Raw genomic sequence first — 15,123 nt, forward strand, 5'->3', positions numbered from 1 at the left:
GGAGTGCGATCCTGTGAGAGTGCTGTGTATGGGGAGTGCGATCCTGTGAGAGTGCTGTGTATGGGGGGTGCGATCCTGTGAGAGTGCTGTGTGTGGAGTGTGATCCTGTGAGAGTGCTGTGTGTGAAGTGTGATCCTGTGAGAGTGCTGTGTATGGGGAGTGCGATCCTGTGAGAGTGCTGTGTATGGGGGGTGCGATCCTGTGAGAGTGCTGTGTGTGGAGTGTGACCCTGTGAGAGTGCTGTGTATGGGGAGTGCGATCCTGTGAGAGTGCTGTGTATGGGGAGTGTGATCCTGTGAGAGTGCTGTGTATGGAGTGTGATCCTGTGAGAGTGCTGTGTGTGAAGTGTGATCCTGTGAGAGTGCTGTGTATGGGGAGTGTGATCCTGTGAGAGTGCTGTGTATGGGGAGTGCGATCCTGTGAGAGTGCTGTGTATGGGGAGTGTGATCCTGTGAGAGTGCTGTGTGTGAAGTGTGATCCTGTGAGAGTGCTGTGTATGGGGAGTGCGATCCTGTGAGAGTGCTGTGTATGGAGTGTGATCCTGTGAGAGTGCTGTGTATGGAGTGTGATCCTGTGAGAGTGCTGTGTGTGAAGTGTGATCCTGTGAGAGTGCTGTGTGTGGCGAGTGCGATCCTGTGAGAGTGCTGTGTATGGGGAGTGCGATCCTGTGAGAGTGCTGTGTATGGGGAGTGCGATCCTGTGAGAGTGCTGTGTATGGGGGGTGCGATCCTGTGAGAGTGCTGTGTGTGGAGTGTGATCCTGTGAGAGTGCTGTGTGTGGAGTGTGATCCTGTGAGAGTGCCGTGTGTGAAGTGTGACCCTGTGAGAGTGCTGTGTATGGAGTGTGATCCTGTGAGAGTGCTGTGTGTGGAGTGTGATCCTGTGAGAGTGCTGTGTGTGGGGAGTGCGATCCTGTGAGAGTGCTGTGTATGAGGAGTGTGATCCTGTGAGAGTGCTGTGTATGGGGAGTGTGATCCTGTGAGAGTGCTGTGTCTGGGGCGTGTGATCCTGTGAGAGTGCTGTGTATGAGGAGTGTGATCCTGTGAGAGTGCTGTGTATGGGGAGTGTGATCCTGTGAGAGTGCTGTGTATGGAGTGTGATCCTGTGAGAGTGCTGTGTATGGAGTGTGATCCTGTGAGAGTGCTGTGTATGGAGTGTGATCCTGTGAGAGTGCTGTGTATGGGGAGTGTGATCCTGTGAGAGTGCTGTGTATGGAGTGTGATCCTGTGAGAGTGCTGTGTATGGGGAGTGTGATCCTGTGAGAGTGCTGTGTATGGAGTGTGATCCTGTGAGTGCTGTGTATGGAGTGTGATCCTGTGAGAGTGCTGTGTCTGGGGCGTGTGATCCTGTGAGAGTGCTGTGTATGGAGTGTGATCCTGTGAGAGTGCTGTCTATGGAGTGTGATCCTGTGAGAGTGCTGTCTATGGAGTGTGATCCTGTGAGAGTGCTGTCTATGGAGTGTGATCCTGTGAGAGTGCTGTCTATGGAGTGTGATCCTGTGAGAGTGCTGTGTATGGGGAGTGTGATCCTGTGAGAGTGCTGTGTATGGGGAGTTGATCCTGTGAGAGTGCTGTCTATGGAGTGTGATCCTGTGAGAGTGCTGTGTATGGAGTGTGATCCTGTGAGAGTGCTGTGTATGAAGTGTGATCCTGTGAGAGTGCTGTGTATGAAGTGTGATCCTGTGAGAGTGCTGTGTATGGAGTATGATCCTGTGAGAGTGCTGTGTATGGGGAGTGTGATCCTGTGAGAGTGCCGTGTATGGGGAGTTGATCCTGTGAGAGTGCTGTCTATGGAGTGTGATCCTGTGAGAGTGCTGTGTATGGGGAGTTGATCCTGTGAGAGTGCTGTCTATGGAGTGTGATCCTGTGAGAGTGCTGTGTATGGGGAGTGTGACCCTGTGAGAGTGCTGTGTATGGGGAGTGCGATCCTGTGAGAGTGCTGTGTATTGGGAGTGTGATCCTGTGAGAGTGCTGTGTATGGGGAGTTGATGCTGTGAGAGTGCTGTCTACGGAGTGTGATCCTGTGAGAGTGCTGTGTATGGGGAGTGTGATCCTGTGAGAGTGCTGTGTATGGGGAGTTGATCCTGTGAGAGTGCTGTCTATGGAGTGTGATCCTGTGAGAGTGCTGTCTATGGAGTGTGATCCTGTGAGAGTGCTGTCTATGGAGTGTGATCCTGTGAGAGTGTTGTGTATGAGGTGTGATCCTGTGAGAGTGCTGTGTATTGGGAGTTGATCCTGTGAGTGTGCGGTCTATGGCGTGTGATCCTGTGAGAGTGCTATGTATGAGATGGTGGGAGGTGAGCAGACTGCACTGCAAGTGGTGCTCTTCAGGAAAAACCATGAAACGCATTGCTCGTCCTGTTCTCACGCCTGAAGGCAGCAGCCCAGGTGGCCTTTTCGACAACATCTGTCGCACGAGAGGCAGCAATGCGCAGGGGTTGAGCTGGACATTAATTGGGGAACAAGGGGTCAACCGCGGCTCAGTGGGCAGCACCCTTGCCTCCGCGTCAGAGGGTCGTGGGTTCAAGTTCCACTCCAGAGACGAGAGCCAAACTCCAAAAAAAATAAGCTGCTACTGCACGGGGACACATCGTGGATCATCTATTTTGAGAAAGCCGAGTGCGGAGAGAGCCAGCTTAGGACGTTCTGATCAGATGCCACATTCAGCAACTTCCAAAACTCCCAGGATGACCTCGGCCTTTATCACTGTTGCCACCCTGAGCCACATCCAGCCCTTCCCATGGCTTCTCATCGCACTGAAAATACATGTCCCAAGTTGGCTCCAGACTGTGTAACCCACTCATTAAGCCAGATACTTATTCCTCTGTTGTAAGTCAACCTATTTATTTTTAAATCATCATCTTGTTATGTAGTTTCACTTGTCTGACTAGAATGTTAATTCAATTACCCGTGGCCAAGAATCCCCCTTTATATAGAACCTTATACACAAGAACTGTGGGCAGTGCAAAAAGACAGTGTTGGCAGCAGTTATTTGATGTGTTCGATTTGAAACACTTAAACCGGTAAAGAACAAACTTATACAACACCTTTCACATCCCCAGGATGTCCCAAAGCACCTCACAGCCAATCAATTGAAGTGCAGTCACTGTTGTTTCATAGACAACAAGGGGCAGCCAATTTTCAGTCAGCAAGCTTCCACAAACAGCAGTTGACGGAGGGATAAATATTGACAAGGACATCCAGGGAGAACTCCCCGACTCCTCTTCAATATAGTGCCACGGGATCTTTTGCATCCACCCGAGAGGTCAGCCTCGGTTTGAGGTCTCATCCGAAAGACGGCACCTCTGACCACTGTGGTGCCCCCTCAGTACCGTGCCGCACTGGAGTGTCAGCCGAGATGATCTGCTCAAGTCCGCAAGTGGAGCTTGCACCCACGACCTTCTGACTGGGAAGCGAGAGTGCCGCTACCGGGCCAAGCTGACACACTACATTCTACTGAATTCAAAGCCATTTATTGCCCACAAAAAAAACGGAATTATCCAATCATTTAAATCAAGCAATGCAAATACTGTACAAAGAATGACATAGAATATACAGCACAGAAACAGGCCATTCAGCCCAACTGGTCTGTGCCAGTGTTTATGCTCCCCACGAGCCTCCTCCCACCCCTCTTCATCTCTCCCGATCAGTATATCCTTCTACTGCTTTCTCCCTCGTCTGTTTATCTGTCTTCCCCTTAAAGGCATCTATGCTAGTCGCCTTAACTTCTCCCTGTGGTAGCGAGTTCCACATTCTCGCCACTCTCTGGGTAAAGAAGTGCTTAAAAAAAAAATTCAGATCATTTGAGTTAATCGACTTCGGATGAGGAGTCTTCAGTGTTGTGCCAGTGTGTTTCCTGCGTGATACCTCAAACTGCTCCCTCACCACCACATCAGTGCTTTACCCTCAGGATTGAGGCCGACAGGAGTATTAATAGATCTGTTTGATTCGCATGTGGTTAGGAATAGAGGCCTTGTGGGAGGGGGAAATCCATGATGGAGGCGGTCATGCATTGACTGTGGAAGGAACAGAACCTGATGCCCAAAATGCTCTCTGTAGGCACAAACCAATTTTGGATGGGCGAAGTCTATATTTGTACTGTTGGTTCTGTTGACATAGTTTGGAGAGGCCACAAATTCAGCTGACCCGCTGAGTATTTCCCACATTTTCTGCTTTTATATCACATCAGCTGTGGCTCAGTGGGCAGCACCCTCACCTCCGAGTCAGAATGGTTGTGGGTTCAAATCCCACTCCATGGGACTCGAGCACAAAAATCCAGGCTGACACTCCAGTGCAATGCTGAGGAAATGCTGCACTGTCGGAGGTGCCGTCTTTCGGATGAGACATTAGAGCAGATGGGGCCTCGGTTTCTCAGGTGGACGTAAAAGATCCCATGGCCACTATTTCGAAGAGGAGCAGGGGGGAGTTATCCCCGGTGTTCTCGGGCCAATATTTAATCCTCAAATCAACAATCTGGTTATTATCACATTGCTGTTTGTGGGAGCTTGCTGTGCGCAAATTGGCTGCCGTGTTTCCTACATTACAACAGTGACTACACTTCACAAAGTACTTCATTGGCTGTAAAATGCTTTGGTACGTGCGGTGGTCGTGAAAGGTGCTATATAAATGCAAGTCTTTCTTTCACATCACTACGTATTTGAAACATGACCAAGGTGATTGACTATTAACTGCTCTCTGATGTGGCCTAGCAAGCCACTCAGTTGTAGCAAACCGTCACCAACGGTTCAAGGGGGCTCACCACCACCTTTTCAGGGCAACTTGGGATAGGCACTAAAATGCCAGCCTTGCCCGCGATGCTCACATCTTGAGAATGAATATATATATTTTTTTTAAAGGACGGTAGGGTTGATGCCTGCCAGATATTCTGGGCAAGGAGGATGTTGAGCATCAGTTGGTCGGCTAGTGACCGGCCGTGAAGCCATGAGGAGGAGTGGAGTACATGGAGCAACAAAGATGATTTCAACACAGCACGTGCACTATAGTGCTGAAGACTGGTACCGTCAGAACACAATGGGATAGAAAAAAACCAAATGATTGGCCAACGGTGAGATGGTTGGTCAGCCGGAGCTCAGCTGGTAGCACTCTTGGTCTCCAAATCAGAAAGTCGCGGGTTCAACTCCCACTAGAGATTTGAGCACGAAATCTAAGCTGACACTGCACTGCAGCACTGAGACAGTGCTGCACTGTCGGAGGTGCTGCCTTTCTGATGTGGCATTAAACTGAGGCCCCATCTGCTCTCTCAGGTGGGCATAAAAGATAACACAAGAACTAGGAGGAGTCGGCCACACGGCCCCTCGAGCCTGCTCCGCCATTCAATACGATCATGGCTGATATTCCATCTCAACTCCACTTTTCCGCCCGATCACCATATCCCTAGAGTCCAAAAATGTATCTACCTCAGCCTTGAATATACTCAATGACTCAGCATCCAAAGCCCTTTGGGGTAGAGAATTCCAAAGATTCACAACCCTCTGAGTGAAGAAATTCCTCCTCATCTCGGTCTTAAATGGCCGCCCCCTTATCCTGAGTCTATGCCCCCTAGTTCTAGACTCCAGCCAGGGGAAACAACCTCTCAGCATCTACCCTGTCAATCTACCCATGGCCACTATTCAAAGAAGAGCAGGATAGCTCTCCTCAGTAATAACAACAGAAAATGCTGGAAAAACTCAGCAGGCCAGGCAACATCCATGGAGAGAGAAATAGAGTCAACGTTTCAGGTAGAAACCCTTTATCAAAGGGTCTTGACGAAGGGTTTCGACCTGAAACGCTGACTCTATTTCTCTCTCCATGGATGTTGCCTGGCCTGCTGAGTTTTTCCAGCATTTTCTGTTGGTATTTCGGATTTCCAGCATCCGCAGCAGTTCTCCTCTGTGTCCTGGACAATATGTATCCCTCAACCAACATCGCCAAAATAGAATATCTGGTCATTATCTCATTGCTGTGTGTGGGACCTTGCAGTGTGCAAACTGGCTGCCGCATTTCCTACATTACAAGTGATGACACTTCAAAAGAACCTCAAAAGCGCTTTGGGACGTCCTGAGGTCGTGAAAGGCGCTACATAAATGCAAATTCTCTTTCTTTCTATGAGAAAACTTGACATTGGCTGCGAGTGCTGACAGAAGGAAATGTGCTATGATGAGATCTTGTGGTATTTATGGTCAGCCTGGTTAGTATGACTAGGATGGTAACAAGTAATAATGAATGGGTGTTTACCAGAAAACGAGTGCCTTCACTTGATATTAGTCATTAGATCAAATAGTCCGAATATCATTCATTCTCAGGTTATGTTGTTGCCCAAACATCATTCCCCTGACAAAGCAGACAACCCACTCCAGGGCGTTTGAGCGGGGGTGCAGGGTGGCTCAATCTCAGATTTTCTGTCTCTCCTCTTCCCGTCCACTCCCCTAAGGGAACTGTCCCACCCTCAGCCTTGCTGTGAAGAGCAATCCCTTTTATTGGGTGGGGCTCTTTTCTCTAGAAAAGGAGTGATCTAATAGAGGCCTTGAAAATTATCAAAGAGGGTTGATAGGGTAGACATGAAGATGATGTTTCCACTTACTTTTTTTTTGGCGGGTGTGGGGGGTGGTTTAGTCAGAAGTAGGGGCCATAAATAGAAGGTGGTCACTAATAAATCCAATCGGCAATTCAGGAGAAACTTCTTTACCCAGGGAGAGGTTAGAATGTGGAACTCGCTACCACAAGGAGTGGTTGAGGTGACGAGCATAGATGCATTTAAGAGGAGGCTAGATAAACACGTGAGGGAGAAAGGAATAGAGGGTATGCTGAGATGAAGCAGGGTAGGAGGAGGCTCGTGTGGAGCAGAAACACCGGCGTGGACCAGTTGGGCCGAGGGGCCTGTCTCTGTGCTGTGAATTCTATGTAATTGTATGTTTTTGGAACTGAATATTAAGACTCTGCGATTATCTTTCCACCTTTATTCCCATCCTTTCCTCTGGCGATTTGATTTCTCTTCATTAATTTGATAGGCAGGCAGATAGAACCAAGCCTAGTTAAATGTCTGTCACACCTCTGGGCTTATTTGAGACGTTGGTTCCAACACACCATAGGAAATATAGGACTTAAGCCAATACAAATCTTGTGATACGCTCCTAACGCATCACCAGCACAGGCGAGATGGGCTGAATGGTTCTTTCTGTGCTGTAAGATTCTATGAATTGCTTCCCCCACTAGCACCACCAATAGCAGCTCTGTACCTACCAGTCCCACTGGTGTTATTCAGCTCCCTTGAAAAACACAAAGCGCAGGTTTGGAAAGACAGAATCAATAACTGTGCTGCTGGGTGCGGTGTTTTTTTTAAACACTTTAATTGAACACAATGGGGAGGTTCCACAGGCCCGTCGCTAGGTCTTACTGAAATCAATCTGATCACGACGACAAGGAAAATAGCTTCATCCCCCCTTGGGGTTGTGTGTGAAAATACTCCCAGTACATTCTGTTCTTTCATTAATTGGCTCCATTGAGGATAGAATTCAGAAATCACTGGCAAAGTCTCATGTGGACTGTTCCACATCCTGAAAGTATTTCGGTCCATTACGAGCCTGTGGGCCGCACACACGGACCAGTCAGTGGGCTCCCCCTTGCAAAGTGGCCCGGCCGGGGGCGGGGGGAGACCCACTGTGGAATTTAGGGAAATGTAATCTACAGGGTTCCCCGACATCAGGGGCTCCAGGCAACAAATTAAGCCTGTGGGAAAGATACAACTCTACATAAGCGGTGTGCTTATTAATTATGTACATCCACAGGGATTGTCGACCTCATTCTGCACGATGGGTGATGTTACGCACAAGCCTCAGTGAATCACAAACAATGGGGACCAGCTGCCACCTGCTCCCATTGAAATGACAGCCGTGGCTCAGCGCTACCCCACTCGCCTCTGGGTTCAAGTCCCACTCCAGAGACTCGAGCGCATAATCTAGGCTGGCACTCGCCGGTGCCAGTACTGAGGGAGCGCTGCACTGTCGGAGATGCCGTCTTTTGAATCGGATGTTAACCCGAAGCCCCATCTGATGCAAAAGATCCCACGGCCACTATTTCGAAAATGAGCAGGGGGAGTTCTCCCCGGTGTCCTGGGCCAATATTTATCCCACAATGAACATCACTAAAACGGATTATTTGGTCATTATCACATTGCTGTTTGTGGGAGCTTGCTGTGCGCAAATTGGCTGCCGCATTTCCCACATTACAACAAAGACTACACTTCAAAAAGTACTTCATTGGCTGTAAAGCACTTGGGACATCCTGAAAGGGGGGGGGGGGGGGGTGAAAGGCGCTATAGAAATGCAAGTCCTTTCTTTTTCTGATGGGCAAAACCAAGTAATAATTTTTTTTTGCATGAACCTTAATCTGGCTGACATTTGAATAAGGAAGAGAAAATGCAACAACTTCTCTTTTAAGATGCCTTTAAAAAAGAATTTCTGTTTCTTCCTGCTCGGGATGTGGGCGTCGCTGGAAAGGTTGGCATTTATTGCCCATTCCTCAGAAGGTGGTGCTGGGCCTTTTTGAATCGCTGGTAGTGGCTTGGTCCAACTGAGTGGCTTGCTGGGCCTCGTCAGAGGGCAGTTAGGAGTCAAACACGTTGGTGTGGGGCAGGAGTCACATAAGGATGGCAGATTTCCTTCCCTAAAAAGGACATTAGTGAACCAGTGGGGGAGTTTTCTTTGCATTTATATAGCGCCTCGACCCCCCAGGACTATCTCAAAGTGCTTCACATACAATTAGTTAAAGTGGTTATAGAGACCCCTCCATATATACACACGCATGGTGTCGTAAATCAGGACTACTGGTTTAGTGACGGGGAAAAAAGGAAATTCCATTGTTGTAATGTCAGCCGAGACCCATGCTGTGTATCAGGAGCCAAAGCTACTCGAGCAGTAGGCAGATTACGGCATTTTTTAAACTAGTGATCTGAGGAATCGAATTCCATAATTTTGTCTGTTTTCCTCTGCGTTATATGAGGACCACCAAACTTTACAGGACAAGAGGCCATTTGGCCCATCCAGCCTGTGCTCGCTCTCGGAAAGACCTGTCCACTCAGAGACCTGTCCACTCAGTCCAATTCTCCATGCCCATTTAATTTGTTTTCGTCAAATACTGACCCACTTCCCTTTTAAAAGCCAGTACAGATCCACCACTGTTCCCAAGTAGAATTATTCCTTGTCCTAACAGTGGGGTTTTTGTTAACTGTAAATCAGAATGTACTGTAATACAGAAATCATAGTAATTTACGGCACCAAAGGAGGCCATTTGGCCCATCATGTCTGTGCCGGCCGAGAAAGAGCTATCCAGCCTAATCCCACTTTCCAGCTCTTGGTTTGTAGCCTTGAAGGTTACGGCACTTCAAGTGAATATACAATACAAGCACTTTATAAATGTGATGAGGGTTTCTGCCTCTCCCACCCTTTCAGCCAGTGAGTTCCAGACCCCCACCATCCTCAGGGGGAAAAAAAGTTCTCCTCAACTCCCCTCTAATCCTACTACCAAAAATATATATTTTTTATATCCTTCTACCAATTACTTTAAATCTCTGCCCCCTGGTTATTGACCTCTCTGCTAAGGGAAATAGGTCCACTCTATTCTAGGCCCCTCATAATTTTATGCACCTCAATCAAGTCTCCTCCTCTGTTCCAAAGGGCAGGTTTAATTGTTGCATTACCTCTTGGAGCTGGTCTTTCTCCTGTTGCCAGTTCCTCGCCGAATCCGCCATCTCCTTTTTGACTTTCCCCATCTCCTCCAGCAGACTGTCCAGCAGCGAGCCCGAGGGTCCGAAGCGGGCGGCGGTGCCCTGGTAGGCGGCCAGGCGATCCTGCAGCTGGCGGACCACGCCGTCCTTCACCGCGACCTGCCGGCTCAGGTGGCTCAGCTCCTGGCTGGCTTCGTGGTAAAAAGTGCCAATGCTGCCGTAGCTTTCCAGCTTGGTCTTCAGGATCCGATTCTCCTTCTGCAGTTTATCCACCAGGTCCTGCAACTGGCTGAAACTCAGCTTCACCACCAGCCGCCCCGCACTCTCATTATCCACAGACATGACGGTCCGTAAAAAATGCTCAAAATTTGTGTATTTAAAAAAAAAAATCCGTAAATCACCCTCTTTTTAAAAAAACCTACTAAAAGCTATGCAATCAGTGTAAAAGTCTGTAACACTGATTAAACATTGTATAAAGTATCAAATAAAATGTAGCCAAAAAAATAGTAAATCCCCGACCGTAGTCTTTCAAATATATTAAAGGGTAAGTAATAAATAGAAGAAAATGTGTCTAAATCTTGGTTCAGACATTGTATAAAGTGTCGAATTAAAAATGCTACAAAATATATCCCAGTGTCAGTAAATCAGCGCACAGTTGGAAAAAAGTATATTAAAAGCACCGTGCACTTAAATTATTATTTTTTTTTAAAGGTATATTAAAAGCCAAGAAGCCGCTGAGTGTAAACTGTAAACTTCTGTCGGGAGTGAGACTGCAGACTTCAGGCGAAGCAGGTCGGTGGATGCGCCGCCCAGGTTAGACCCTGTCCTCGGGGCACTGGATGAATGTAGCCATTCCGCCCGCTTCGTCTCATTTCACAATCGGCGTATTTCCATCGAAGAGGGAATTTCCTCCCGGGGATTCCCCTCCTCTCTCTCTTTCTCTCTCTCTCTCTCGCTCTGTGTCTCTTCGGATTTTTCTCGTACTTTTTTTCTTTCTTTCTCTCTCACTCGCTCTCAAACAAAAAAAAAACTTAAAACTTGCTAGGTTGGCTTGTACGTGTCCGTCTTGTTCTGATTAATGATTTCTTGTCAAGGCCCCTCTCCCCCCAAAAAAAGCTCCAGTAAAGTCATTTTGTCATCATAGAAATAAGATAAAAGGCAACAACATTCTTTACATATTAAAAAAATATGTACACGCCTCTAACAGAAAGGAAGTACTTGTTTCATGTGACGTTCCGATGCTTCCTGTCCCCCCCCCAATAAAATTTATTTTGAACAAGGGATTTACCATTTTTAAATATGGTCTTTTTCAAAAAGTCTTTGCCTCGTTCCAAACAAATTTCAAAAACACATATATCTTTGTTTAACGCGATTTAGTAGCCCGAATAGGCGTCGCAGCGGCTACAGCCTCATATTTTTCTTTGTCTTTATTTCAAGTTTCATCTGAGAAAGAAGAGGGGGGGGGGGGGGGGAACACACAACAACCAACGGGACATCTCCCGGGAAATGAGCGGGTGGCGGGGGTGGGTGGGATTGTGTGAGCGGGCCGTTTCTCTGCCGAGTTTTACTGGAATGATACGCAAATAAACCCACCCATTTCTAAAGGGGTTTCTCAAAAGTAGACGCTTTAGGTGCACGACTTTTTTCTCTCTCTCGCGTCTTCTCATCAATTCCAGGAAGTGATACTGAGTTTGGACAACGCCCCCCCTGGAACCCTGGTTATAATTCTTACAGAGAATATTACAGCACAGAAACAGGCCATTCGGCCCAACTGGCCCCTGCGTTTATTCTCCACACCAGCCTCCTCCCACCCCTCTTCATCTCTCCCGATCAGCCTATCCTTCTATTCCTTTCTCCCTCATGTGTTTATCCAGCTTCCCCTTAAATGCATCTATACTATTCCCCTCAACCACTCCCTGTGGATATATTTCTTAAGGCTAAAGGGATCAAGGGATATGGGGAGAAGGCAGGGACAGGGTACTGAATTTGGATGATCAGCCATGATCGCATTGAATGGCGGAGCAGGCTCGAGGGGCCGAATGGCCTACTCCTGCTCCTATCTTCTATGTAGTGAGTTCCACATTCTCACCACTCTCTAGGTAAAGAAGTTTCTCCTGAATTCCTTATTGGATTTATTAGCGACTATCTTATATTGATGGCCTCTAGTTTTTGGACTTCCCTCACAAGTGGAGTCGTCCTCTCTAATTCTGGTTAGATATCTTGGCTTTGTAGATGGTGCAACAATGGGTGACTAGATTGAACATACGAATTAGGAGCAGGAGTCGGCCCCTCGAGCCTGCTCCGCCATTCAATAAGATCTTGGCTGATCTGATTACTCCACATTCCCGCCTACCCCCGATAACCTTTCACCCCCTTGCTTATCAAGAATCTATCTACCTCTGCCTTAAAAATATTCAAAGACTCTGCTTCCACCGCCCTCTGAGGAAGAGAGTTCCAAAGACTCTCTGACCCTCTGAGAAAAAAAATTCTCCTCATCTCTGTCTTAAATGGGTGATTTTTAAACAGTGACCCCTAGTTCTAGATTCTCCCACAAGAGGAAACATCCTCTCCACATCCACCCTGTCCAGGTCCCTCAGGATCTTATATGTTTCAATCAAGTCACCTCTTACTCTTCTAAACTCCAGCTGATACAAGCCTAGCCTGTCCGACCTTTCCTCATAAGACAACCCGCCCATTCCAGGTATTAGTCTAGTAAACCTTCTCTGAACCCTGGGTAAGGCACAGGGGTTACAAGAAGTGGCTGTGAAAAGTGGGCATATTTACACGAGAAGAGGGATTCAGCGCAGATCTCATTGAAGTATTCAACATCTTAACCGGTACCAACAAACTCAACCCTGCTCCAGGACTGCACGGAAGGAGGCCTTTCAGCCCATCGTGCCTGTGCCGGCTCTTTGAAAGAGCTCTCCAATTTGTCCCATTCCCCCCTGCTCTTTCCCCGTAGCCCTGCAAATTTTTTTCCTTTTCCGGTATTTATCCAATTCTCTGCTGAATGTTACTATTGAATCTGCTTCCACCGCCCTTTCAGACAGCGCATTCCAGATCACAACAACTCGCTGCGTAAAAAAAATTCTCCTCATCTCCCCCAAGCTATGTGTCATCTGCAAGCTTTGAAATTATCCCCTCTATACCCAGTTCCAGGTCATCAATATATCAAATATAGCAGTGGTCCTAATACAGACGAACGAACCGGGGTCAAGCAAGGCTGTGTCATCACACCACCGCTCTTCTCGATCTTCCTTGCTGCAATGCTCCATCTCACCCTCAGTAAGCTCCCCGCTGGAGTGGAGCTAATTTACAGAACAAACGGGAAACTGTTCAACTTCCGTCGCCTCCAGTCCAGATCCAAGGTCGTCCCATCCTCTGTCGTCGAATTACAGTATGCAGATGATGCTTGTGTCTGCGTTCACTCGGAGTTCGAACTCCAAACCATCGTCAACACCTTCACCGAAGCGTACGAGAGCATAGGCCTTACACTAAACATCCATAAGACAAAGGTCCTCTACCACCTGCCCCCGCCACAGTGCTGCCCCCCGATTATCAAAATCCATGACGAGGCCTTGGACAACATGGACCACTTTCCATACCTCGGGAGTCGACTGTCAACAAGGGCAGACGTCGACGACGATGTCCAACACCGCCTTCAGTGTGCCAATGCAGCCTTCGGTCGCCTGAGGAAGAGAGTGTTTGAAGACCAGGACCTCAAACCCGGCACTAAGCTCATGGTCTACAGAGCAGCAGTGATACCCGCCCTGCTGTATGCCTCAGAGCCATGGACCATATACAGCAGGCACCTCAAAGCACTGGAGAGGTACCACCAACACTGCCGCCGCAAGATCCTGCAAATCCATTGGCAGGATAGGTGCACCAACGTCAATGTTTTTGCTCAGGCCAACATCCCCAGCATCGAAGCTTTGACCATGCTCGATCAGCTCCGATGGACGAGTCACATTGTCCACCTGCCCGATACGAGACTCCCAAAACAAGCGCTCTACTCGGAGCTCCGGCACGGCAAGAGAGCCCCAGGTGGGCAGAGGAAACGCTTCAAGGACACCCTCAAAGCCTCTGAAAAAGTGCAACATCCCCACCGACACCTGGGAATCCCTGGCCCAAGGCCGCACAAAGTGGAGGAGAAGCATCCGGGAAGGCGCCAAACACCTCGAGTCTCTTCGCCGGGAGCAAGCGGAAGCCAAGCGCAAGGAGCGCACGTCAACCCAAGCACCCCACCCACCCACCCCTTCAACCACCGTCTGCCCCACCTGTGACAGAGACTGTAGGTCCTGCATTGGACTCATCAGTCACCTGAGAACTCATTTTTAATGTGGAAGCAAGTCATCCTCAGTTCCGAGGGACTGCCTAAGAAGAAGAAGAAGGTGGTCCTAATTCCTGCTGTAGATACTCACACACTCATATAGACATGCGTACGAAGCTGGACCTAAAATACATGCACTCATAGAAATCTATCTGGGTGAAACATTTGGGAATAGCTGTGAATTTCCAACATTAAAGCAGAGTTGGTGCAATGTCTAGATACTATAATCAGCAGGTTTCAATTGACCAGCTTTGCTTCAAAAAAACATAAGACCCAAACTGTTGTACACATTTCCTCCGTGTGGTATTTTGAATGCTGCAACACTTTATCACCTACATAAGAACATAAGAAATAAGAGCAGGAGTCGGCCATGCAGCCCCTTGAGTCTGCTTCTCCATTCAATAAGATCACGGCTGATCATCGACCTCAACTCCACTTTCCCGCCCCATCTCCTTGATTCCCCTAGAATCCAAAAATCTATCGATCTCAGCCTTGAATATACTCAAAGACTCAGCATTCGCAGCCCTCTGGGGCAGAGAATTCCAAAGATTCACAACCCTCTGAGTGAAGAAATTCCTCCTCATCTCAGTCTTAAATGGCTTATCCTGAGACTATGCCCCCTAGTTCTAGACACTCCAGCCAGGGGGAAACAACCTCTCCGCATCTACCCTGTCAATCCCCTTCAGAATCTTGTATGTTTCAATGAGATCACCTCATTCTTCTAAACTCCAGAGAGTATAGGCCCATTCTACACAATCTCTCCTCATAGGACAGCCCTCTCATCCCAGGGATCAATCTAGTGAACCTTCGTCGCACCGCCTCCAAGGCAAGTATATCCTTCCTTAGATAAGGAGACCAAAACTGTGCACAGTACTCCAGGTGTGGTCTCACCAAGGCCCTGTACAATTGTAGCAAGACTTCCTCACTCTTATACTCCAACCCCCTTACAATAAAGGACAATATGCCATTTACCTTCCTTATCGCTTGCTGTACCTGCACGCTAGCTTTCTGTGTTTCTTGCACGAGGACACCCAAATCGCTCTCAACACCAACATTTGAAAGTTTCTCACCATT

General features: G+C 48.1%; 1 protein-coding gene across 1 annotated transcript in view; it reads right to left on the reverse strand.

Moving 5' to 3' along the window:
* The window catches only part of tnip2 (TNFAIP3 interacting protein 2), a 34,647-nt gene extending 23,748 nt beyond the window's left edge, over positions 1–10,899 (reverse strand). The window contains exon 1 of the mRNA XM_085973968.1: positions 9,693–10,899. Coding sequence (XP_085830094.1) covers positions 9,693–10,061 — 369 coding nt within the window. The 5' untranslated portion in view covers positions 10,062–10,899. The remainder of the gene's footprint in view (positions 1–9,692) is intronic.
* Between the last annotated feature and the right edge of the window lie 4,224 nt (positions 10,900–15,123).

This window comes from Somniosus microcephalus, chromosome 1 (assembly GCF_052327205.1).
Source record: "Somniosus microcephalus isolate GS21.2 chromosome 1, FLI_Smic_1.0, whole genome shotgun sequence".
NCBI classification, from domain to species: domain Eukaryota; kingdom Metazoa; phylum Chordata; class Chondrichthyes; order Squaliformes; family Somniosidae; genus Somniosus; species Somniosus microcephalus.